The sequence below is a fragment of the Petaurus breviceps genome, unplaced genomic scaffold (assembly GCF_028583685.1).
Source record: "Petaurus breviceps papuanus isolate PSGF00001 unplaced genomic scaffold, PetGlider_PUasm1.0 178, whole genome shotgun sequence".
In the NCBI taxonomy this organism is placed as follows: Eukaryota; Metazoa; Chordata; class Mammalia; order Diprotodontia; family Petauridae; genus Petaurus; species Petaurus breviceps.
In genome coordinates this window covers 12,632,347-12,659,942 of record NW_027185777.1, presented here as the reverse complement: position 1 = coordinate 12,659,942, position 27,596 = coordinate 12,632,347, and the positions used below count along the sequence as shown (strand labels likewise).

At 36.9% G+C, this 27,596-nt stretch overlaps 1 protein-coding gene across 3 annotated transcripts in view; it reads left to right on the top strand.

Moving 5' to 3' along the window:
- NEBL (nebulette) overlaps window positions 1-27,596 on the top strand; it is a 535,063-nt gene that overhangs the window by 449,560 nt on the left and 57,907 nt on the right. The window contains exons 16-24 of one of the 3 annotated variants that reach the window (XM_069086284.1): window positions 3,292-3,396; window positions 5,591-5,698; window positions 9,510-9,620; window positions 15,650-15,760; window positions 17,460-17,570; window positions 20,685-20,795; window positions 21,001-21,111; window positions 23,062-23,166; window positions 24,934-25,026. The exons of the other annotated variants lie outside the window; for them this stretch is intronic. Of the exons in view, the coding sequence (XP_068942385.1) occupies window positions 3,292-3,396; window positions 5,591-5,698; window positions 9,510-9,620; window positions 15,650-15,760; window positions 17,460-17,570; window positions 20,685-20,795; window positions 21,001-21,111; window positions 23,062-23,166; window positions 24,934-25,026 (966 nt within the window). The remainder of the gene's footprint in view (window positions 1-3,291; window positions 3,397-5,590; window positions 5,699-9,509; window positions 9,621-15,649; window positions 15,761-17,459; window positions 17,571-20,684; window positions 20,796-21,000; window positions 21,112-23,061; window positions 23,167-24,933; window positions 25,027-27,596) is intronic. 3 annotated transcript variants of the gene reach the window in all.

Sequence of the window (27,596 nt, the reverse complement as noted above, 5' to 3'; positions counted from 1 at the left end):
TCATGGATAGGATCTACTGTTATTTGTGACATTTGATTTATAATTATTTTAGTTAAAAATGTAATATTGTAACATCATAGAATCTTTTTGTCTCCCTAACTGGGGGAACCATATCATAGTGGTGAGAGTGCTGGGCTTGGAGTCAGAAAGGCGAGTTCAAATTCTGCCTCTGATGTTTTATAGCTTTGCAACCTTATTTAAGTCACTGAACTTGCAAATGATGCATTCACTTCCTTAGGACTTATCTGTTGATTCATAGATGAGTTGTGCTCTCTTCTGGTGAAGGGAGTTTCTACATTGGTAGATCCATGTACTAATGAAGTGATGCATCCTTTGACACATTTAATGCATGTGGTATTACATGAAATGATAAGGCAGGAGTCGATGGTATTTTCCACACCGGGCAGATAAATTGAATATTCAGGTTGTTGCTCTATGGATTGGGTAGCAGAGCCAGAATTCAAGGACTAGATTGCTTAATGTACTACGTTGCTACAATATGTTTATCAATTTAAAAAACTTCAAGTCATCAAACATATATGCATACTATATGTGATGTAGCATGCTAGTCACCAAGGATACAAATGTAAAAAGCAACAAGCGATCCTTTAATTCTACTGGGAGATCCAATGTAAACACATAAGTGAGCCTTTCCTAACCTGCCCCCCTCTACTCTTCTGGTCTTCTTACACCTTACTCCCCACCTAGTAATCTGTGATCCAGTGACATCGACCATCTTACTGTCCCTCAGGCACCACAGTCTGGGCATTTTCACTGTCTGTGTCCATGCCCAGATCTCTGTTTCCCCTCCTCGCCATCTCTTTCCTTCTCTGTTTTCCTTTAAGTTATTGCTAAGGTCCCACCTTCTGCAAGAGCCTTTGCTATCCTCCTTAATCTTGCGGCCTTTACTCTGGGACTGCCTTCAGCTGATCCTGTTTATATTTCTGTACAGTTTTTTGTAAATTGCCTCACCTATTAGATTGTGAGATGCCCGAGATCAGGGACTGTTTTTGCTGATTTGGTTTTTTGTTGTGCCTTTTTACATACCCCAAGCGCTTAGCACAATGCCTTGCATGTGTTGTTGCTGTTGCTGTTGAGTCTTTTCAGTTATATCTACTCTTCATTCCTGACACATAGTAGGTGCTTATTGACTTGATTTGAAGTATATAAATAACCTGAGGGAGCCAAGCATGAATAACTAGGCAATTGAGCTGAGCCGAGAGGGAAGGTAAGGGTTCTAAGACAGAGTTCATTCCCAGTAGGATGCTTTTTGTTGGTCAGTCATTTTTCAGTTCTGTTTGACTCTTTGTAGCTCCATTTGGGGATTTTCTTGATAAAGCTATTGGAGTGGTTTGCCATTTCCTTCTCCAGCTCATTTGACAGATGAGGAGACTGAGACAAACAGGGTTGAGTGACTTGCCCAGGGTCACACAGCTTGTAAGTTTCTGCAGTCAGATTTAAACTCAGAAAGATGAGTCTTCCTGACTCCAGGCCCAGCACCCTATTGATTACCACACCTAGCTTTCTCAGAAATCCTGTGCAAAGTATGTGGAGGCAAGAGATGGAAAGCTAAGTCCATAGAATTGAAAGTAGGCAGTCAAGATCATTCCTTACCCTGAACAATTTTTCCAACAGACATGTCAGCACATGTCCACCATGTTTGCTCCATCAGTGACTATGAGTCCTCTATCATTTTTTGTTTGAGAGACCTCTCATGGTCACTCCTTTCTCTTCGTACTCATAGCTTTCATTCAAAATCATCTCTGAGTATTTCAGTATCATTCAACTGTCTGCTCCTGGATACCTGGCTTCCTTCACGTTTAGTCACAGGCGTTTGTCCTCCTTTTAAGTAAATCAGGTCAATGCCTAAGTATCCTACCCCTGGCTCAGAGGCTGCTCTTGAACTTGAATCAACCCATCTTCTTCTTTCCTTTGCTTTTTCCTTCCCATCCTCCAATTGCTTTTATACTTTTTCTATGATTCCATCCTTAACCTTCAAGAAAATTCAACATTTATGAAGTAAGTACCTACTATGTGAAGAACAAGAGTGGATGTCAGAGAGAGCAATTCTTGTTGTCAAGAGGCCCTTGGTTCAGACACACAGGACTACGGTCTGGGGCGAGTGACTCAACCTCTTGGCTCTTCTAGGAAACTCTCGAAGGCCATAATTTCTGGAGTGGTTGATGATTTGCACCGGTGGAGGGAATTTCTTCTCTGAGTGTTCTCTATAGCAATGAAATTCCAAGTCCAGTGCCACTCCCCGCCCCCCCCCCCCACCTAATTTACAAAGCACTATGCTATGGAATGTTATAGAAAATAAATAAAAAGTGATTCCTCCCTTCATGGAGTTTAAAATCTTATAGGGCATCATCGTACATAACCCAGCCAGGCATAATATAAATCATAGCCTGGGAGAATTAGAAGGGAGATTCAACATAAATCTTTTAAAATTCTCTTAAAAGAGTGGAACATTTTAAAAGTCCAACCATCCAATTATGACCTCTTTCTATTATTACTTAATATTGTTGTAATTCTTTCTGGTGTATAATGTTTATGTTGGTAGTTTATTTAAAGGATTGACTATACAGAGGTGTCAAATTGCAGCCTGAGGGCCACAAGCAGCTGGCAAAACTCCCAAGTGCAGCAGAATCAGATTAAAATGTAATTGGGAAATGTTTAACAAAATAAATAAAAATACAACACAGTATAGACAATATTAATTTGTGTTTTCCTAAGTTAATATGTGGTCCACAGGGATCCTTTCTATTGGGATTTGACACCATCGGACAATTCCTTCACATACGTATCTCTGTCTTTGTCTGTGTGTGTGTGTGTGTGTGTGTGTGTGTGTGTCTATGGAAGGCAGGCAAGTCTGGTTTGGATTATAGGTAGGGAGTTTAAATGTAGAATGAGATACAAATCACATCTCTAAGTAATTAATCCTTACATACAGGAAAATGCTATTTGAAAATGCTTCATTTCATTTTAATGTTTAATTGCTATTATGAATTAATTCCTCTTATTTTAAAAGTTTGAGGCATTTATGGCTTACTGGGTAAAGAGCTGACTTTTTCGCTTAGAAGACCTTGGTCCGAGTCTTGCCTCTTGACCTTGGACAAGTACCTTGACCCCTTACTGCTCCAGAGATTCTCTAAGATTATCAGGTGTAGTGAAGATGACTCTGTTTTTTGATGGAGTTTCCTCAGATGGGAATTTTCTCTAGTAATGAAATCATCTAGCTCCTATTCTATCCTTATGCCTTTTAAATGCATTTCCATATTTTCTACTTAGCGTGAATATAAGAAGGTATTTGAAGAAAACAAAGGAAGTTATCATTTTGAAGCTGACACAGCTGAACATCTCCATCATAAAGGCAACACGGTCCTCCAGAGTCAGGTATGGGTTTAACTGAATTGAGAGGGACTTCCCCAGAGTGACAATGACCCCGCAAAAACAAAACAAAAAACACAGTAAAGACTTGTCGATGTTAGGATGGATATGGAAGTAATAGACTCTTCGGAAAACCTCAAATGGCACTTTCTAGACTGAGTTTTTATAAATACCTGAAAAACTATGGTTCAACATAGAACTTCAGTTTGTGGAATAAAGGTATCTAACATTGATTTGTAATTTTGAGCTGTAGAATTAATTTGGCAGGAGCAAGGGTTTATTATTAGTTTTTTTCAGTTCAATTGCTTAGTAGGATTGAGAAAAGATCATCAAATTAAAACACCATGAAAAATAAACAGCTAGTCTGTTCCCAGTTTCCTTCTGTGTAAAATGAAGGGTCTGGATTGGTATCCTATGATGTCTCTTCCAGTGCTGCTGACCATCCCATGTGTATTCAATTGAAGAGGAATAAATCTCTTTACATGGGATGCATATTTCTGCTTATAACTAGAAGCATAAGACAATGTACCTTTGTAAACGTACCAGAGGAGACATTTTCCATTTCCCTCCCAGGTTTTCTTCTTGAACTGTGCTGCTTGTGTCTAGTTAGAGAAATCCCTTTTCCAGAGCGGCTGTGGGGTTCAAGAGCCTGCTCTTGGAGAAGGGCATCATAGAAGCTTCTGGATTTCTATTCAGGGTAGCTTCTATCTCTTCCTTAGCACTCTTCTGAAACAACTCATTTGGGGAAATCTATGAGTGGGGCAACTTCTGTAGAGAATGACTATTTTTGAATGAGATCTTGTGTAAACCTATCTCTGCTTATGTTTAAGATCATTCAAAGTTTAGAGGGTTAAGGTAGAGCATTATTAAGAACATTATATGGTTTCTGTGACATATTCTCTTTTTTTTTCTCCCCTCTATTCAATGACATCAGGGTAGAGAATTAGGTGCCTGTTTTCTTTCCTGTTATGTGATTTACTAATGTACTATTTACTAAAGTTCAGCCTGACATAAAGGTTATATTCATTCTTGTAATTTATGTTGGCAACAGGTTATTTTGTACATGTCATAATACAAAATTGTTTCTCATGTCAAATCTTAAAAAAACCAATATGATAAATTAATTCCTCCCTTGATACACTATCTGATATATAATTTCCTGGAAAATATATCACTTTCTCTTGGGATTTGGGATAGGGATAGAAGACATTTTTAATTTTATTCAAATAAAGGAGCTAAAGGTGACTTCCTAAGTGATTAGAATTACTATAACTAGATTTTATTTTAAAAAGATGATTCATTTTCAGTGCACGTTAATTTAATGCTTACCAAACATAGGAACATTTTTTTTTGTTGATGCCTTTCTTTTACTTCTGTTAGAGGGGGTAGTATGGTGTAATAGAGGGAACACTATCCCAAGAGGCAGGATCAGAGTTTTAGTTCCCTGTTTCACTCTCTCCTCATTCCTCTCCTGCTGTGTGACCCTGGGAAAATCACATAACCTCTATGGGCTTTGGCTATTTCATTCATGAAATAAGGATGTAAATATCTGACCTTCTTGAAACCAGGGATCTGGATTAAGCAGGGAATATATTATAGCCCTAAGGTCTATAATTTTATACTTTACATAATCTTTCAGATTCCTTTCAGCTTAAGCATTCTATGAATCTAAGAATGAGGGCAAATACCTAATAGGTAGTTTGTTTTGTCTTTTTGGAGGGGGGAAGGGAGGGCAATTGGGGTTAAGTGACTTGCCCAAGGTCACACAACTAGTAAGTGTTAAGTGTTTGAGGCTAAATAGTTAAGTATTTAAGGCTAAATTTGAACTTGGGTCCTCCTGACTCCAGGGCTGGTGCTCTATTCACTATGCCACCTAGCTGCCCCAATACCTAATAGTTTTAAAGATGTACTTTGGCCCAAATTAATTTTCTCTATTCCCATATAATTTTTTCTATATCAAAATTTCTTATTTTTATTAGTTTTTATATAGTATTTTATTTTTTACTAGTTACATATAAAAAAATTTTAATATTCATTAAAAAAATTGTTTCAAATTTTCTTCCTCCTTTCCCCCAAAGATGGTAAGCAATTTGATATAGGTTATATGTGTGCAGTCCTCCCATATAATTTATGAATAATCTTTGCTTAAAAACAAAGAGGTTACCTTATAGTTTGTAATGGAAACTTTTTAACAATCTAGGTTAAGTACAAAGAAGAGTATGAAAAAGCTAAAGGCAAGTCAATGCTTGAATTTGTGGACACTCCATCTTACCAGGCTTCCAAAGAGGCTCAAAAAATGCAAAGTGAGGTGGGTAATTTTTTTGTTGTTGTTCGCTTGTTTGACTGGGGCACAGCATCCTTAGGGGCATTCATTTTATGTGATGTCCAGAGTAAGCTGTGACAGGTCCTAACAAGCTGAAAAGGCTTCCCCTCCACATCTGGGAATGGACAACATGTTGGTCATCTGAGGACCAGCATAGCCAAGCTCAGGTGGGTCAAGGTGGTGATTTTTTCAGCCATAGCAACTCTCACAGCCTATGTACTAAGGGTCACTTTCTCTATCATGGGAGGGAATATACAGAGATGAAGCCACAGCTCATCAGAATGCAGAAATATTAAGGAAGGGCTCTGTGCAATTACAGGTTACAAGGGCTGAGACAGGAAGAGCAGCTTTCAAGTTCTACATCTAGCATATACTTATCTTGTCACCCTAGGGAAGCCACTAGACCTCTGTGTGCCCCAGGCACTTCTATAAAATTCTAAGTTGTACTACAAGTGTTGTTGTGGTGTGATAGAGGGAATTTCTTCACCTGGAATTCCCTAGACCAGAGATTCTCAGAGTGTGGCTCTGGGACCATTGGGGTTCCTATGACCCTTTTAGATGCTCCACAAGGTTAAAACTGTTCTCATAATAATACTAAAACAGGGGGGAGGCTAGGTGGTGCAGTGAATAGAGCACCAGCCTTAGAGTCAGGAAGGTCTGGCCGCAGACACTTAACACAAAAAATGCTGTGTGACCTTGGGCAAGTCACTTAACCCCAGTTGCCCTCCAAAAAAGCAAAATAAAAAATACTAAAAATTTTAATTTTTAATTCAGTAAGTTTCAATAGATGTAGCCCAGTTAAACAAAAGTACTTTGGTGACTCTTTAAAAAAAGTTTGAGAATCACTGCTGTAAACCAATGAAATCATAGGTCCAGTCCAAAAAGAGACAAAACTCTCTACAGTGACTACCTAAAAAAGAAAACATAGTCAATCCACTGGCTACTTTATCTGTATGCCGAATAACAATATTGATTAAATTTTTGCATAAACTGACTTTTTGTCTTAACTGCATTCATAAAATCAGCAAAATTTCATCATTGTATGGATATAGTCAAGCAGTTAGAGGTCTTAATTCTTGGGGAAAATGACTGTAATTAAATGATTTATAGGAAACATTTTATATAGTAGATGTATCATGGTGGGTGGATTGAGGGTCTATTTTAGACTCCAGAGGGCCTCTATTCCCATCCAGCCTCCAACACATGCCCAACTACCTGTATGACCATGGCCAAGTCATTTAACCTGAGAAGTGCCTCAGGCAACTTCCTCTAAGTTTGTATAATTGTATCTGCAGAAGGAGTTTCTACATTAGAAGTTCCCCACACTAGTGAAAGGATAATTCTTTCTCTACCCTTAACTAAAATATTTCTGTAATGGCTTCTCCCAGGCAAAGAACAAAGCATGCATAGAAACTTTATTCAGTGAATTATTCTGGAAAGAGTGAGCTCCAAGTTTCATTGCACCTGCATGGATTGCAGTGTTCTGATTACTGGCACTACAGCTCCCCTGCCCTTGATCCTAACCCCCCCCCCAAGGGAATTTTTTGGAAGGTCTGGGGACAAAGAGAAGTGGAAGATCTATGAGTTAATCTGTAAACGATCCATTGGCTTTCTTTGCTATTTCTTCCCTTCACCTTCTTTCCTCCCTTCGTTTTCCCTTCTCCCCCAAGTATCTTGAAATTAAACCACAAGCCAATTTAACTAAGTAGCATTACTTTCACGTAATGCTGAATTTATTTGTGGGTCAAAGGCATTCAACAGACAAAATAGATTCCCCACTCCTAAATTATGCCATCTGGAAGTATTCATGTGAATATTTTGTTCTTTCCTGCCTTAAAACAGGAAATGACTTTAACAGCTGATAAACATTTATCAAGCACCTACTGTGTGCTAAATCCTAGGGACAAAGAAAGTCAAAAGAAAGTCCCTGCCCACAAAGAGCTCACAGTCTAACAGGGAAGATGACATGCAGACAACTATGTACAAACAAGTTCAGCTACAGAAAGGATAAATTGGGAAAAGCAACAGAGGGAAGGCACCGGACTGAAGGAAAATTGGGACAGGTATCTTAGGAGGAGGGATTTTAGAGGACAGTTGAAAGAAGGCAGATGTATCTAGGAGCTGGGGATGAGGAAGGAGAGCATTCTAGTCATGGGGGACAGCTAATGAAAATGACCAGTTCTGGGAGATGTTGTGTCTTATGTAAGAAGATCTGAAAGGGGAGAAGGGGAAAGGGTGTGCGTGCGTGCGTGCGTGTGTGCGTGTGTGTGTGTGTGTACGCATATATACCTACCTATGGTGGGAGGGATCCAAATATTTAACTCTTAGAATTGTTAACTTAGTTTGGTTATGTACATACTTTCCTGCCTAACACTGGAAAATTTCCTTTGAACTTCACTTTGCTGTTAACTATTGCAGTGTCTAAACCAACCAAACAACAGACATCCTGATCATTAAAGTGTGAACAATTCCATTAAATTCCTGGTTTGTCTATGTGACAACATACATGTACCTGGTTTAATTTTTAAAATCAAATTGATTGGGTGTTTGGCATCAGCAGAATTAGCCTTAATGACCCTGTACTCAGCTGCGAGGATGACCTCTATTTCTCCTTGACTTCTTCTCTTCACTGGCAGCTTCCACACAGGATTTATTTCCCTCAGAGGAATTGATTTAATTCTTGGGCTCCATGGGCCTTTGCTTAATATCGACTTTCCATTTCTCTTTTCTTCCTGTTCTAAAATCTAGAGTTTTTGCTGTAGTTTAAGGAGGAAAGATCAAGGATTGGAGGTTTGAGAAGAGAGCCCTGGGGCTTTTTTGTTGTTGTTTAGCTTATAGCAATTGCTGTTTTAAGCTTGGCCATTATGTTGCAGCTCACTAGGCTTTAGAGGAGACAGATGAATACTTACCTATGAGCTATATCTTTGGCTGAGCCTTGCCATAGAAGAGGTGTAAATACTGGATAGATAAAATTCATTTAAAAAGATCAGCTGTAGCTTGGAGGTATCAATGGTTTTCATTTGTAGTGAGCTCAAGAGAGAGAAACATCATGATGGTTCTTCTGGATTATGTCTCCTTTTTTGTAATGGCTTTGTAAAAATTACTCTAACTGGGCCTAATATAAATGCTGCTAATTATTTGCTACTCATAGAACACCCTTTCTGACTCCAGGGAAAATTCATTTAGATCAATCAATCATCAAGTATTTATTTAGTCCAGTTTCTACTATTGATCCTGAATATATTTGATGTCAAAGCACATGAGCATCAAGGAGGAAATTACTCATTACATTAAAAAAATTGAGATCTTCATTTATATGTTTGAAAAGGGGGAAACCAAGACTTTGGATACCATCAGGGTTTCTCAGAGTGGCTAGGTCCACATGGGGTGTCTGGATTGCCATTCATTTTGACTGAAGTAACCCATCAAGCTAAGCATACATCGAGTTCAACTGATTTCTTTTCCACAGAATTTTTATACTTAATTGAGCAGTTCTGATGTCATGTAATTGTGGCTATGTGATGCTGCGTAGCCTCACTCAGGCTACTTTGCCAAGACAAAAAGAGGGTAATGAATATTTTTCATTTTGCTTTTCACCCTAGTTCAACAGTGAAATTAATCATAGAAGGCAGTAATTAAAAATCTTAGCAGAAGCTTGAAATTCTCCTGTTGATGTAAGGGCCTTGAGTTAGATAGGAGAAGTATGGCAGTGACCAGTTGATTTGTTCTTTGACATATTTTCAATAGCTATTAGTATTTCATAACCTAAGGGTGCTTATTCTGTCTTCTGAATCAGAAAATTTACCGAGAGGATTTTGAAAAAGCAATCAAAGGAAGGCCATCACTGGATTTAGACAAGACTCCAGAATTTTTGCATGTAAAACATGTCACAAATCTTCTCAAAGAGGTAAGGTCTTCTTGCTATTTTTTTTTCACAAAAGCTAGCCTGAGCAGAAAGCAATAAAATGGCCCAGGGAATATTTCCTTGGTAATAACTTTATGCCTAGTAAGTTTCTGTGATCTTGACATGGTCATGTGAGAGGATGGTAAGATCACTGGATTTAAAGTCCTGGTTCTGTCACTCATTGACTCTATTGCCATAGTGCTAACATCTAACCTCTCTGACCCTCAGTTTCCTCATCGATAAAGCAGAGGTAGTAATGCTTATGCTACCTCCCTCATAAGGTTTAAACCTTAAACATTAGAGAAATGAGAGTGGCTATTACTATTCAGTTTGATGGATTTTTGTTGTCTCGTGTCCATCTTTCTAGGTGGCACAGTGGATAGAACATGAGGCCTGATGTCAGACCTGAGTTAAACTCCAACCTCAGGAAAAAAAAAAGTTGTTGTGAAGTCAAATGAGATTATATACATACAAACACACACACACACACACACACATATATATATATATATCATTTAGCACACAGTAGGGACTATATAAATGTCCTTTTGCTTTGCTCTTATTGCCAGGTGTCCTATATTTAGCTTGTTTAGTTTCATTGAACCCTAAATGTTGCTAGTCTATTTTTTTTTTTTTTTTTTTGCTTTGATACCTTTTTTCCTGTGACCTGTAAAAAATCTGTTGGTTGTTTTTCTTCTTCTACCACCTAGTGGATTCAGACCTTGCCCAACATTTATATCTGGTACAGATGGTGGGATGGATAACGAACTGGGCCCGGAGTTGAAAAGGAGGCGAGTGAGCTGGATTTCTTTTGGGAAACAGCGGAACTGTTTAATTGACCTTAAGCTTCCCATGAACGCAAAGGTTCATCTTTTTAGTGCTAACATGTCAGTGGTATTACTTTATGTAAAGAATGGATTGTCACTGAATCTGAAGAAATAATAATGAGTTTGGAGGCTCATGCTGAGTATGAGCAGGCTGTCCTCATAATCGATGAGGAATTCTGAAGAACCAGGAGTAAAGGGGATGTCATCATGGAATTACACAACAGGGAGAGAAGATGAATCGATCATTTGGCAAGAGCAAGGGATGAGAGGTAGACAGTGTTCCACTATCCCAGAGATTTCAGGAGAAAGTGAGAAATATTGCCAGCATATTGGGTGGAACCCCTGTTGTGAAATTTGGGGAGAACATGACCTGAAGTCTAAGTGCATGGGCTGACATGGATAGTGGCAATCTGCAGGCCTGTACAGAACTCCCAGACTAGTGAGATCACAGGTCCATTTGAGTACTGAGTGTCGTTGTTGTCTTCATCATCATTGTTACCACCAAGGAAAATTTCTATAGCACTTTAAGGTTTGCAAAGTGCTTTATGTATTTTATCTTGTTTGACAGATATCATCCTTATTTTACCCATGGGGAAACTGAGACTGGTAGAGGTTTTCTGATATGTGAGAGATACCATACTGGTAGATAAACTAGTGGACAGGAAGTATAGGAACATCTAGGTTCAGATCCTGCCTGAGTCACTGCTTTTATAATACTTTTATCACCAGCTCTGGAGTCAGGAGGACCTGAGTTCAAATGCGACCTCAGGCACTGATTAGCTGCGCAAGTCCCTTAAACCCTGGTTGCCTCCAAAAGGAGAATACTTTTATGATGTGTCTTGGGAGAAAGGTAGCAATGAAGAAGAATCCAAGAAGAAGGGTACAGGTTATAGTTAGCTCGATCAATACTTACAAAAGTGGTGAGCACAAGGCATTGAGTATTAAAAAAGTATCAATTATATAATTCACCTTAAGATAACTATTTTGCTTTTTGGCAGAATGGGACTTAGCATTCATATTTAAGGCCATGAATAAGAAAGGACTCATTTCCTCAGAGAAATGATCTTTTTTTTTTCACGAATTTAATCTTTTTCTATGTCTTACTTAGTCTCTTAAAAGCTTTATAAGGAGTTCGAAAATGTTAAAATGTGTTGAAGTGTTGGCAGAGGAGCTTAGCTCTTTCAAGTGCATTGTCTTGCTGCAAGGCCTTATGTTTTTGGAATCATGCTTTTCTTCCTGCCTCTCATTTGTATTTCCATAGGATTATCTCATTTGAAGTGGTGTACTCACAAATGGGAAAGCTGTGTGAACGGCCCGTTATGTGCAAACACTTTGTGTCCTTACAAGGAAGAGAAGTGCTCATATAACTTAAACCCATTGTAGGAAAAAGTCTATATTCATCTCCTTAACATTCTTATCATCCTTTTTAAAAAAATTCATCACTCATTATCACTGAAGTGTTTATTCAAAGTTACCAAAACATTACGGGATCATTGTTAATATAATAGATTGTTATTATAGTAGAATCTAACTTTAATGTCCAAGATTATGAGAGAAATTTAAAAAAAAAGTTTTATTCTCCCAAATGGAAAATAACTTGGGTTATTCCAAATTTGCAAAATGGACCTCCTTTCAAGTGTAAGACTGTGTTGGGGATATGTATTAGTTGTAGTTTTATATATCGGATCAGTTGTCACGATCTTGAAATTGATGTGAATTATTTAAGCTGAAGATACTGTTAAAAGAAACTTCTTAAGCCAGTAAAATGTTGTAATACACATGTTTTCTCATCCATATTGGCAATTTTAGTAGCTTTACCAAACTTCTTTAACGATTTTTACCAAACTTCTAAAAAACGAGAGCTTGCCAAATTTACATTTGCTATTTAATGAAAAGCTAAATGTTAACACTGTAACTGTGTGCAACTACATGTATAGTTTATCAAGGGAACCCCTTTTTTCACCTGACCGCCTCTCCTTCCCAATCCTTGGGGGATTTCTGAAAATGTATGCCTGATAATACTAGGGACAACATGGATAGGAGATAAGTATCCTTTTCTATTCTGGCCCTAGGGCATCTTTGGTGAGGTATTAATTTCTCACACTTTTGGTCCTATTGTCAATTTCCCCACTACCCCCATTTTGAAAAGGGAGTTTTGAGAAGAGATTTCTCCCTTCTCTTCCCTCCCCCTTCTCCACTGGAATCTGGACTGAAAATTAACCATCAGGTCTCTGTATCACTGATCTCTAATCAATAGGAATCTGTCACAGACATTGCGTTTACTATATAAGGCATCACACTAGACCAGAGGTTCTTAAACTTTTTGCTCTCAGGATTGCCTTTACACTGTTAAAAATTATTAAGAACTCCAAAGAGCTTTTGTTTTTGTGGGTTATAGCTATTAATATTTACAATATTAGGAGTTAAACATCCTATTAGAATTATGAAAATAGTTTTGACCATAGGGCCCCTAGCCCCCTTAACTCCATACCCTCACCAAGACTCTAAGGGTGCTCGGGGTCCTTGGACCTAGAGGTCCTCTGAGAACCTCTGTCTATTAGACATTAGGGAAAGGAGATAGGAAGATTTTTTAAAAAAGAAACAAACACTTTCAGTTCACTCAACTTGAGAAGCATAGCAGAGACTATAACCTACTAGCAGAGACAGGGCATGCAGTAGGCTAACTGTAATAGAAAACTATTCTAAGTGCATAAGAGAAATCTAAATATAGTGCTATGTGAATCCAAGGGAAGGAGAATCAGATTATCTTGTGGTGACTAGGGAAAGTGTCATGGTTTTTTTAAAATAACTCTTGTAACCTTGATAAGATTTCAACAGACAGTGGGATATGGGCATTGTAGTTGTAGGGGATAGAATGGGCAAAACTATGATGTTGGGGACTTTTTTTGAGGGGGGCATTTAATAAATATTCTGCTTTTGTTAGAGTAAAACGTCTGAGAAGGTAAATAAAGGAAGAAAGACAGAAGGAGGAAAATAAGTTGGAGAGAGATTTTAGAGGACTTTGAATGCAAGGCTAATGCATTTGATATATATTCTGTAGGATGCAGGTGGCAAGATTTTTGAACACTGCAATTATCTCATTAGGTCTGCACATTTGGAAATCTTGCTGTGGTGTATAGGATTGTTTAAAGGAGCTTGAGAGTGGGAGCTGGTAGATGGAATAGGAAGTTGTTGTGATTGTCCAGAAAGACATACTGATTTTTTTTAAATGGAAATGGGAGGGGAAGTGGTGGATGCTTTTGATACTGTGCAAGCAGGGTGGCAAGGACTTCTTGGTGGACTGGATGTTGGTGATAAGAGAGAGGTAAAGATACAGTGACTTTGAAGTTTTAACCATAGGTAGTTACAGAGAGAAGGCAAGTAGAGGAGCAAATTTTTTTGGGAAAAGGATGAATTCAGTTTGTGACTTGTTGAATTGTAGGTACTGGCAGGTAAATTTGCCCAGTAGGTAGACAGAAATGTAAATGAATCTCAGAGGAGAGGTTAGGGCTAAAGATATACAGATGAGTCATCTACAGAAATGTGATAGTTGAAGCCATGTGATTTGACAAGGTTGCTGGACAAGGTTTCATCAAGGTAAGGCAATGTCTCAGAGGTAGGAGGTTAAAAAGAGGTCAGGGACATTAAGGAAGTTTACTTAGTTCAAATTTTAAAATTGGACTCATTGAAAAATGCACCGAATAAAATCCCATGAATTTTTGAGCTCCTGCATGACCCCCAAATGACTGGAAAGTCAAACATTCTTTACCATTATCAGCCTTTATTGTTACCAAATCCATCCCACATTCTGACTTTGATGTGTGTGGATGTACCCTCCAACAGTGCTGACTATAACTCCTTTCTGATTCCTCAGAGGTTGCTAAATTGACAATAACAGTACTCCTTGGCTAGCCTTTTGGTGATGAGCCTCTCTAAACTGAGCTGAGCTGGTCCTTGGATGATAGAAATATATGTGATTTTTTTCAGACTTTTATCTGAACCCTTTCCAACTTCTTAAGATCTACTCGAGCTTACACTCTTGGGGCATAGCTTTAAATAACTAAAGGTTCAACCATTCCCTAATGACATTAAGTGAATCTGATTTTAGCCATATGGTTTCAAATCCTACCTATTCCTTAGAATTTCCTTTTATTTTATATGAGAATTTGATGAAAAAAATTCATAAAGTTAGGATATCATAAAGTTAGGTAAATTATAATGCTTCTAGTTTCTTTTCTTTCACAAAGGAAATCTTAATTATTTAGTGAAATGGAAGTGAAAGCTCTTTCAAAGTGTTGTCACTTAGATCTAAATTAACTTTGCTTTTATTGATTTCTCTGGCTCTTTCGCTGAAAAATAAATGAATAAAAACTAGTGTAATATCTGGCAGGACGTTAGCTAAGTTGAATGCCAGTTAATATCTCACTATATTGAATTGAAGAAGAGACTAAGGGAGAGAATGAATCATTCACTCAATAGGAACATAAATTCTGAACATTAAGGAAGTCTTGACATGCATTTGAGAATTCAGTATTTTACAACATTACAACATTACTAAAGTAGAATTGGGGACAACATTTTGTTATTTCCAAATTGAATTTGCAAAAATATCCAGCTCTATTGAAGTCCATTTCTGTTCATAGAAATAATCTCACTCAGATAGAATGAAAAAAATTTAATTATTTTAATATTAATCTATGAATCAAGGTATAGGAGAGGATAGTTTCAAAGAGGATAGACACATTCAGTGGCTAAAATGATTCCATACTTTTTTTTTAAACTTGTGATGCATCATGTCTTTTGATTTGTAATTTTTCATTCTTTTTCAGCTATGTACTTCAGGTGATTCATATTTTATAGAGGGCTTTCAAAGAAATAGCTCAAATAATTAATAAGAAGCATATCTTCCTAAGATCTCATGCACCATTTAAAGTGGAGACATATTTTTTTTATCACTGACTATGAGACATAAAAAATTGGGAGAAGGGATGAAAGGATAAAGATTGACAGCCTTGGAGAATCTTCTGGACTTGATTAGACTGGGAAATGCAGTCCAGAAATGAAATACGGAACATTAGCGCTAGTCATTCTGAATTACTCCGCCACATTTTTTGTCCTCACAGTGCACCCTATAAAAAGGTTTAAAGTATTCCATCATTTAAAATGATATTTCCTGTCTTGAAATTGAACGTTCTTCTCCTACAGAAAGAATATAGAAAGGACCTGGAAAATGAAATAAAGGGGAAAGGAATGGAGCTTAGTTCAGAGATCCCTGATATTCAGAGAGCAAAAAGAGCATCTGAAATGGCAAGTGAGGTTCGTATACCAAATATGCAAAAGTTTCCATTTTAAGTTCTCTATTCGAACTTGTTGTCCATAAAAACTGACTTAAGAGTAGAAGATAATTTAAATTATTTCCATTATTTATTTGTATATCACATAGTATATTTATTATATACTATATTTATTTATGACACTATTTCCCTACCCATAATTATGCTACCAAAATATAGACCATATTTTTCTGATGGAATGGCCCTGAAGGAGCTAACTATGTTAAGCTAGTATGTGTCAAAGTCAGGGTTCGAACCCAGGACTTCTTGATTCTAGGTCCAGTGCACTATGAACCATACCACTGGTGTCAAACTCAAATGGGAATAGGAACAACTAAAACTGTATATAAGGATTCCTTTGGGCTACATATAAACTTAGAAAACCACCTAGTAATTCTCTCTGTTCTATTGTATTTATTTTAATTTTGTTTAATATTATTTGTTAATGTGATATTTATTATACTAATGTAATACTATTACATTTGTTAGCCAGTATAATAAAATTACATTTTAACCTGATTTGGACCACACTCAACCAATGTTTGACATGACCACTACACATCATGTTTCTCCTAGACCTTGAATCTCAGTTTTACTCCTCTCTTTAATCTCATAGTTTGGCTTATCCCTTGACAATGATATAGAAAAAGAGTTTAAAGGGTTCTATTACCCAGAATTGAATAGGAAGAGAAGAGTAAGGCATTTTTAAATAAATGCCCCCAAGCTTCCCTTTGAAATAAAAGCCCATCTTCTAATTACTAATACTCTTCTTGTGACATTGAGTGATTTTAAGTCATGAAACTAAAGTCTGCAAAGAATTGAAGCTGGGAATCACCTAAATGGTAATGGGAGAAGATTATTGTGTATGTGAACCCAAATTAAAATGAGGAATTACATGGGAGAAATGGTATAAAGGATGTCATTGGAGGAATGTATGGCTAGGAAAAAGTAAGATATGAGTATATTCTGAGAATTGCTGTAATTACACATTACAGCCTGTAGAAAGGGACACAGACAGTCGATGGAATGTTGAATTTGAGGAAGTAAACATAGGACAGTCTCAACCTGGACAACTGAGGGTATGAAGGAGAGTATAAGGAGGAAACCTGGGAAGGCAGGCTGGAGCCCATTTCTGAAGAGCTTTACTTCAGGTGTCAAGAGGGGTCAAAGGGCAGCCAGGTAGCACAGTGAGTAAGAGCACCGGCCCCAGAGTCAGGATGACCTGGGATCAAATCTGGGCTCAGACACTTAGCACCCACCCAGAAACACCTGGCCATGTAAACTTGAGCAAGTTACTTAACCCCAATTGCTTTAAAAAAAAAAGAGTAGGGGTCAAGGTCCCTTAAGATGGTGGCACTGGGTGCAAGGAGGGTACCCTGGCCCCAGTGGCAGGGATGAAGGAGGGCTCACCCTGGCCTTTTTGGGAATCAAGGGTGTGGTCATTATTGCACTTATGAAAATTAAGTTCTTGCATTGGCAATTAACTTTCCACTTAGAATTCTGACATCAACATGCTGGCAGTATATTCCAGAGTTTTGAAGATTTGTTGTTATTATCCCTAGTGTAGATGAATTGTGTGGTTTAAAAAAATATCATTTTTCTAAATTTCTAAGATAGTTCTATCCTTGAGATATGCATGATACAAATGTTATCTGAGTGTTTAAAATATTATTCCCCCACAGAAGGAGTACAAGAAAGATCTGGAAACTGAAATTAAAGGGAGAGGAATGCAAATTGGCACAGATACCCTTGACATACAACGAGCCAAAAAAGCTTCTGAAATCTCAAGCCAGGTTAGTATACTGAATAATCATAGCTGTGGAGTTCATCTTTTTGTACCAACCCATTTGTCGCCAGGTTCTCAAAGAGTAAAATTCCCCATGAGTTTATTTTAAATTATTTTTTATTTCATTATTTCCCAATTATGTGTAATTATTTTTAACAATCATTTAAAAATTTTCAATTTCAGATTCCCTCCCTTCCTCCTACCTTCTCTTCTCCTTGAGCAGGCAAACATTTTGATTTCAGTTATACATGTAGGATTATGCCAAATATATTTCCATATCAGCCACGTTGCAAATAAAGCAAATAAAATAAAACAGTAAAAATGTTTAGTTTAAAAAGTGTGTTTCAATCTGAATTTAGAGTTCATCAATTCTTTTCTGTAGGTGGGTAGTATTTTCCATTGTGGGACCTTGGGAACTGATTTATATTCTTATTTTGCCTTTCAGTTGATCATCCTGACAGTATTGCTGTTATCATATACAATATTCTCCTGGTTTTGTTCACTTTATCTTGCATGAATTCATACAAATCTTCCAAAGTTTCTATGAAACAATCTTGCTTATCATTTCTTATGGCATAATAGTATTCCATCACAATCATGTATCACAACTTGTTCAGCCAGTCCTTGATTGATGAGCATCCCTTTGACTTCAATTATTTTCTACCACTAAAGAACTGCTATAAATATTTTTGTACAATTAGGTGCTTTTCCCATTTCTTTAATCACTTTGGGATATAGATTCAGTAGTGGTATTGCTGGGTCAAAGGCTTTTTATAGTCCTTTTGGCATAGTTCCAAATTGCTCTCCAGAATGGTTGGACAAGTTTTACAACTCCACCAATAAGATTAGTCCCAATTTTCCCACCTTCCCTGCAGCTGTTGTCATTTCCCTTTTCTGTTATGTTAGCTGATCTGATAGGTATGAGGTAGGGTATCTAAAAGTTGTCTTAATTTTCATTGCTCTCATCAGTGTTGATTTAAGACATTTAAAAATGTAATTATTATGAGCTTTGATTTTGTCTTCTGAAAACTGCCTTTTCATGGCTTTTTACCATTTTATCAACAGGAGAAAGGCTCTTATTTTTATAAATTTGACTCAGTTCCCTACTTATTTGAGAAATGAAGACTTTATTAGAGAAATTTGTTGCAAATTCCTCCCACCCCCTCAGTTTTCTGTTTTCCTTCTAATTCTGGCTGCATTAATTTTGTTTATGCAAAAGTTTTTTAATTTCATGTAATTAAAATTACCCATTTTACTTCTTGTGATCATCCTCTCTATCTTTTGTTTGGTCATAAATGCTTCTCTTATCCATAGAACTGACAGGGATGTTTTCCATGGTTCTCTAATTTACTTAAGATATCATCCTTTTTATCTAAATCATTTTTCCATTTTGACCTTATCGTGATATATGATGTGAGATGTTTGTCTATGTATAGTTTCTTCCAAACTATTTTCCAGTTTTCCCAATTGTTTTTGTCAAATAGTGTTTTCTTGTCTCCAAAGACTGGGGTCTTTGGGTTTATCAAACACTAGATTACTATGATCATTTGCTGCTGTTTCTTGTGAACCTAATCTATTCCTCTGATCTACCACTCAATTTCTTAGCCAGTCCCAGATACTTTTGATGATAAGCACTGTATAATACAGTTTGAAATCTGGTGTGGCTAGGCTACCTATGTTTTCATTAATTCCTTAATATTCTTGATCTTTTGATTTCCAGATGAATTTTGTTATGGTTTTTTCTAGCTTTATAAAATAATGTGTTGGTAGTTTGATTGGTATGGCATTGAATAAGTAAGTTAATTTAGTTAGAATTGTCTCTTTTATTATATTGGCAGGGCCTACCCATGAGCAATTATTGTTTTTCCAGTTGTTTAGATATTATTTTATTTGTGTGAAAAGTGTTTTGTAATTGTGTTCATATAATTCCTGGATTTGTCTTAGCAGGTAACCTTCCAAATATTTTATATTGTCTCAAGTTATTTTAAAAGGAATTTCTCTTTCTATCTTTTGCTGCTGGACTTTGTTGGTAAATATATAGAAATGCTGATGATTTATGTGGGTTTATTTTATATCCTGAAACTTTGCTAAAGTTCTTGATTATTTCAACTAGTTTTTTAGTTGATTCTTTAGGATTCTCAAAGTATACCACCATCATATCATCTGCAAATAGTGATAGTTTTGTTTCTTCAATGCCTGTTCTGATTCCTTCAATTTCTTTTCTTCTCTTATTGCTATAGCTAATATTTCTAGTACAATATTGAACGGTGGTGTTAATGGGCAGCCTTGTTTCTTATTGGGAAGACTTTTAGCTTATCCCCATTATAGACAATGCTTGATGATGGTTTTAGATAGATACTCTTTATCATTGTAAGGAGAGCTCCCTGTATTCCTATGCTCTCTAGTATTTTTTTAAATAGGAACAGATTTTGTATTTTGTCAAAAGCTTTTTCTGCATCTTTTGAGATAATCATTTTTTTTGTTGTTACTGATTTGTTCAGTTATACTGATATTGAACCTAATACTGAACCGGCCCTAAATTCCTAATATAAATCCTACCTGGTGCATAACATTTGTGAAGTGTGTCTATCATCTCCTTGCTAGTATTTGATTTAGATTTTTTACATCAATATTCATTAAGAAAATTGTTCTATAGTTTTCTCTCTCTTTTTAGTTTAGGTATCAAAACCAAATTGGTGTCATAAGGGGAGTTTTGTAGGACTCCTTATTTTTTTCAAAGCATTTATATAGTATTGTGATTAATTATTCCTTAAATGTTTGGTGGAATTCACTTATGAATCCATCAGGTCCTAGAGACTTTTTTTTCTCAGGGAGCTCATTGATGGCATGTTCAATTTCTTTCTCTAAGACATAGTTAAGTATTCAATTTCTTCTTTTAATCTGGGCAGGTTATATTTTTGTAAATATAAGCTTTACTTAGATTATTAGTTTTACTGGTGTATCATTTACTGGCAAAATAGCTCCTAATAATTGTTTTAATATCATCTCCATTAGTTGTGCATTTACCCTTTTTATTTTAGATACTAATAACTTGATTTCCTTCTTTTATTAAAATTAAAAGCTTTGTAGAGGTAAACTTTATGCCTTTTGTTTTTCACAGAAAGAGTATAAAAGAGATCTGGAGACAGAAATTAAAGGCAAAGGGATGCAAGTGGGCACAGATACTCTTGATATCCAACGAGCCAAGAAAGCATCTGAAATGGCAAGTCAGGTAAGTAGGGGAGAAAAATAAAGAAAAATTTGTAAATTGAATGAACCTTTGTGTACTTTGCAACAAAATAGGGAATCTTAGCACGGGATCTATTCCATCAGTTAAGTTGGCTAAACAGGTATGGGCAAAAATCAAATGCATACATTACAACAGTCTTCCAAAGGACACTAAACCAAGGTCTTCAAACTCCCTTCTGACCTCTTAGAAAGAATACAAGAGAGACCTGGAAAATGAAATTAAAGGGAAAGGAATGCAAGTGAGCATGGATATCCCTGATATGCTGCGAGCCAAGAGAGCATCTGAAATCTACAGCCAGGTTGGCCAAGAATGAAAGTGTTGAGTGTTACATGTTCTAATGACCTATCTGTCTTTGTGTGTTCCTCCCCAACCCTTCCCTCCAACCCCCCAACCAGGAATTCCACTTTATGCTAATGATTATTCCATAATTGGGCAAAAGGGCATATGCTGGCTTGCCATGAATAAGTCATAGGGCCAAGGGCTGGATGGGACATTAGTGGCCATGGAGTCCAACTCTTCCATTTTATTGAGTAGAAGCTGGGGCCCAGGGTGTCTAGGTGGTGCAGTGAATAGAGCACTGGCCCTGGAGTCGGGAGGGCCTGAGTTCAAATCCGACCGCAGAGACTTAACACTAGCTATGTGACCTTGGGGAAGTCACTTAAACCCAATTGCCCTGCCACCCCCCCCCACTCCAAAAAGGAAAAAAAAAAAGAAACGGGGGCTGAGAAAGGTTTGATTATTTACCCAGAATCCCACAGGTAGTAAGGAAGAAAGTGGGATCTGAGCCTGAGTCTTTTGACTCCAAAGTCAATGTTCTTTGCACTACCCCACTCTACCATCTACTCTCATTTTATAGTATAAATAGCAGAAACTGGATTAAGACTGAATGCTGGAGCTCCAATGATTTTATTTGACCCCTTTGTCATGTTTCTTTCTGCATTTTTTTAAAACTTGCATTTGCCTTGTGCCTTTAATATCTGTTGCTATCTTCAATGTCTTTGTTTAATTTTTAATGAAGGGGACATGATTATGGATAGATACAATAATAACCCAGATGGTTATGGCTATATCCGTAGCAAGTAAACTTGCTATGGTATACAATCTAGCCAAGAAGTCGAGGGATAGAAATAGTGTTCCTTTTTATTAGCCCATGAGAGGTGACTTTTTAAGTAGCTTAATGATAGTTTTCTTATAGACAGAATATCACTAAACTAATTGTCAGTAGAAGTTCCAGTACCAAAGGAAGCTGCGTCCAGAGGGAGTATCAATTCTTTATCCATTAGGTAGACACAGGGATGGGGACTGGGATGGTCCCCAAGGCTTATGAATAACCCTCAATGCATCATTTTGGCATGTGAAAAAAACAAAGTTGGCTCTACTAACATTTGCAGAGCTGAAGTCATTGGACACTACATTTCCAGTTTGCAGAAAGGTTACCACCTCAAGATAATGCTGTGTTGTGCCAGATTTCTGTTTTTTACTGCAGTATTGATTCTTATGGAAATTTATCCAGTTATAATCCACAATGGTACCTTGCCTTAAGCAGGTTACCTCAGTGCAGGGCTCTCTAGATAGCTGAAATAATTTTAGTGATAAACACATGAGACTTTCATTCAGTTTTACCTATTCCCAATGGTCTGGTTCTCTCTAAAACTTGTTTTCTTGTTTCTTTGACTCCTTTGGATAGCTCTCTGTAGCATCTAACATTGTCATTAGGTTCTTTCTTTTATCATTGATACCTAAAAGCTCTCGGTTTAAAATGAATCGAGGAATGAAGGGACATAGTGTAATTCCTGAGATGCATGAAGTATTTTTCCTTTTAGCAACTGTCTTGCCCACCTTCTCTTAAAACCTTAAGAAAGAGGACATTGGAGGCTAAAGTCATGCTGTTTTCCAGTTTCATATCTTTAAAATCTAGGGTGATGGCTGGGTCTGAGAGACCTCACTGTCTTTGATTTGAGGTTTGGGTTTAAAGGACAGGAATGAGTGTAGAAAGGATAGATAAAACTAAAGGAGAACCTACATACCCCACCCTACCCAAATTAGGTAGGTAACCTACCTATGTAGGGTAGGTAACCAGTGAGACTTTTTGGAGAGTAAGGATGAGACTAAACATTAAGACTTTTAAATTATTTTATCTCAAAGTACTCAAAGAAGTACTTTGGAATATACTGGCCTCATTTCAAAGTAGAGTTGGGGAAAGCCAATATCATATTAATTTTAAATGTTTTCACTTTTTTAACAAAAGAAAAAATACAAAGATGAAGCAGAGAAGATGCTGACTAGTTATTCAACAGTGGCAGATACTCCTGAAATACAGAGAATCAAGACAGCCCAGAAAAACATCAGCATGGTGAGTTGTAAGCATTCCATGTTACTTTTAACAAGGAAGGTAGATTTTTGCCTTTTGATCTTTTGTCATTCATTAATTTATTTAATTTTTCTGGCAAGGTCCTACTTGCCATTGCAAGGGTTCTTAATCTGCAGTACATAGATGATTGCCACAGATAGATTTCAAGGGGTCTTGGATGAGAAAAAAAAATTAACATCCAAATGAAATAAAGCATTTCCTTCAGTTATTTACAAATGTTATTCTGAGGGTGGGGGGGGTTTCATAAACCTCCCTATAATATCACAGAGGTCCATGACATACACAAATATATATATAAACCTCGTGCTGTAGGAGATTCTCCCAATACTGGAAAATAATTTTTCAAACATGACATTAGGTGAAACAAGGTTACAAGGGGGTATTCAGGAACTATAGAAGTGTGAAATTTTTCCATGTCTCCAAACCATATGGCAACAATTAGTGCCCCTGGGCCTCAGGTACTCACTGAGATTACCATTGGGTTCTGTACTGCCCACGGCCATTATGGCAAGGTTTCAAGGTGTTACAATGGGGTTGGTCATAAAGCACTGATAATACTGCTATATATAAAACAGCATTAAGGTGGAACAACATTATGCAGGACTCACTTATTCTTTAAAACAACGGCTATTCATTATGATAGTAGAAATGAAATAATCACTTAGTTTCTCTAAGTCTCTGTTTCCTTATTGGTGAAAAGAAGACATTGAACTAGACCTCAAAAGCACCTTTCAGATCTTAACATTTTGTTGATTTTAAGGTTAGTCAGTTAAGCAAATACTCATTGTCATCGGGAATGACTTCTGAAGTGTTTTCTACTTTCCAGTCAGTTGGCAAATTCCGACACTGATCCTGGTGCACTCATATGTGCGTGCTCAGGAACACATTGGTTGCATGATCCCTTTACAGAGGAGATGCAAGCAGAGTTCAGTTACCTAAACAGTCCTTTTGAATGGCAGAACTCTTAGAGGAGAAGGGAAAGGGAAATATCTTAGCCTTGGACCAGGCTCCAAGAAACTTGGAGCTTCTCTCATAATCTAAATGCCCTTTCCTCTGTACGGCCAGTAGACTCTGAAATCTCAAATATGGCTTGAAGGGGAATCATTTTGCTATCCACATATGCTTTCATTGCAATGTTTCACATTTATGTGGAGGACTGAAGGCAGGGGTGATGGGAAGAGATGATTCAGGAGTAGGTAGAAAGTTAGGAAAAACGGACTTTGGGTTGACTAGGTCTGATTTATGTTAAAATTCATTTAAAGACTACTAAAGTTATTATTTGACTGGGGAATGAGAATTGTTTTCATTTCATGCTATTTCAGAAAATTGGCTAGCAGTTTGGTGAGTTTTTAGTGGTATAGATTTTGATTTCCTCCAAGTATCCTTACAAACATGCCTGGTCTTTGTGAACAGGGGACCTGATTTATCTTTCTTCTCATTAGAGAAAATCAGTTGCAAATAGTTATAATCTGAGTCACATTTTAATGGTACTAAAGTGTAAGACTGATGTGATAATTTATGTGTGGATTTGGCTGGAAGGCTAGAAGGGAAGGACATGGAAATTAAACTGAACTTTTACTAACACTCTAGATAATTTAATTGATTTATGAAAATAAGATGATGTTGGGACTTTAAGTTGAAGCTCTATTTACACTATTGTGAGATAACCTTTTTTTTTAAAGGAAAATTGATCTGAGGACTTAAAATCTTAATAGGCTGGTAGTTATTTTTTCTTCTCTTGTAATAAAGGTGTTTTATAAGAAAGGAGTAGGAGCTGGCACAGCTGTAAAAGAGACCCCAGAGATTGAACGAGTCAAGAAAAATCAGCAAAATATTAGCTCAGTAAGTTCTCTACAGAATCAATTATTCTTTTTTTTTGAAAAAAAAAAAGCAAACACAAGCCAGATAAATGCCTTCAGGTTGTTTACTAAACAGATTGATCCAAAAATTATCCCATACTTCATTTAAATGCTTCTTCATCACATTTCAAAGGTCAATCACTCTGTATGAAAGCTATGTAGCCTTCCTTCCTTTGAACCTAAGGCAATGTTTCATTCTGATATCTCATAGTACATGAGAAACATCATTTTAATAGTGCTGTAATGAAATTTATGATGAAATTTCATCTTTCAGAACAGAATTTTAGCTACACTGCAGAATTTCAATAACAATATAACTGCTCGATTTTATTGTTGGAAAAGAAAGACTCCACTGAAAGAATGAATTAAAGGTCTAAGCATTTATTTGCTGTATTATCTTATGGCTTAAATTTTGCAAGAAAAATTGTCTTCTCTTTATTATATCATTGACATTTTCTAGATGTATTTCTCATGGCTTTCCCTTCAAGAGAAAAAAGCAACGAACACTTTTGCTCCCTGTTGAGAGATGGTGTGATTTAGTAGATAGAGGACCAATTTTGGCGTGAGGATGACCAGGGTTCAAATCCTTCCTCAGATCAGTCATAGCTGTGCAACAGTAGGATAGTTGCATAAACTACAAGTGACCCAGGCATCACTTGAAGATTCTGAGTTATAGTCATGTTTCTATGCTTCCTCTGTGGGGAGCCCATTTAATTTCCTTTTGAAAAGAAGGAAAAAAAGAGAGATGCTTGCAGTGGTAGTAATCTTTATGTTCCATATGGCATTTTACAAAGGATGACAAAGTTAAACATTTCCAACTATTTCTGAGTCTTCTTTCATATGTTTAGTTTTAAATAGGAAAGTAAAAGATGCTGCTGTGTCAAATGAGAGAGCCAGCCTCGAAGGGCTCAGGTCTCGCCTCTGACACGTGCTGGTTACGGCAGCCTGGGCCACTCACTAAACCTCCACGTACTCTGGTAACTCTATAATTCCTTATTTGCAGAGAAGATGACAACTGGCATTAGGAAGAATTTTCTGCATCAATGAAATTGTGAGGTCCAGTCTTTATTCCTAGTAGTTATGATGATTATGGTAATTGTTGTCATTATTATTAGCAGGGCTAGTAGTAGTCTTAAAGCTCTCTAATGATTCCTTTGTCCTACCTTCCTAAACTCTATCCCCCAATATTCATATTTATATGAGCCTATATGCACCGTTAGAACCCATAGGCACTCCCATGGTGTGTCCCATTTTGAACTGTTCCGATAAATCTGCTACAAGTTTGAATTTAGAGATTATTAGTCTTTCTGTGACCTTCTGGGATAAGAATTATGGAGGTGTTCAGGCATTAAGAAGGGAGACTAGGAAGGACAGTGTAAGAGAAGAATAAAACTATTCCAGAAACGAACCATCACATACAAATAATTGGAATAGCAGAGAGATAAATCATTTGTCAAATGAACTAATGTTTCCTGAAGCAGACATCAGTTGGATGCCTGGTAGGAACAGGACAAGAGTAGTCAAAGGCCTGGTGTCTGTCTGATGTAGCACTAATCTGTCATCAGGTTCCATCTAGTTTATGAGGAGAGGGAGCTGGAGTATGAGGCCAAGGATGAGTAAAATAAGGCACTGTAGGAGAGAAGAAAAAAACACTCCAGTTTATTATTTTCCCAAAATTATTTAAAATATAGGTGAAGGATGTTGAGTGCAATGAATAGAAAAAATATTAATAACTTATTAGCCCTTCATTAACCCATATCTACAACCTGCAGATCAAAATCCAAGCCCTGGTGACTGCTAGAGGACCATAGAGGTTATCTCTGTGTGCTGCCTCTAAGGTTACATAGCTATTAAGTGTCAGAAATAAGGTTTTAAACCAAGTTATCTTCCCTATAAGCCCAGTACTAATTCCACTATATTATCTTACCTCTATGTATATTAAAAACGTCCACATCTACATATTATGTCAGAATATTTTAAGTCTTCCTTATTGACAAGTTTCAGCATTGACATGATGTGTGTGTATATGAAATATTATGTCTGTTCATTTGATTAGCATAATGAGGCACCAAAATGATTATTTTAAATGGTATTTAGTTTATAATTAAAAAAAAAAACGTACCAAATGGGACATTGCCTTTTTTGTCCTGGATCTCAATGATATAGAGTAAACATTAAAGTCCTGTATATTTTTGTCTGGACTTTTCCCATAAACTCTGGTTTAGTATTCAAGTGGAAAAGTTACCCTTTAGAGATTAACAAGCTATGTCAAGCCAAGATATGATTCTCTAACATTGAAAGATCTCGACATTTTCTACCTCTGGGGTAGATTGTCTTTTAAATCATCAGGGTTTCTCAGTTAAGAACTATTCTCTGAATTTTACGGCTAGTTAAGCAAGCTCTATGAGCCTCTAAAACTAATTGTTTTGGTTTGGGGCCTAATTTTGGTCCTTTAATAATATTACATCTGCAGGTATTCTTGCATATGCATTATTCCAGAAGCACCCTTGAACCGAACCGTTTCAGAACCTGAATTCCAGCCTTGATTATTCT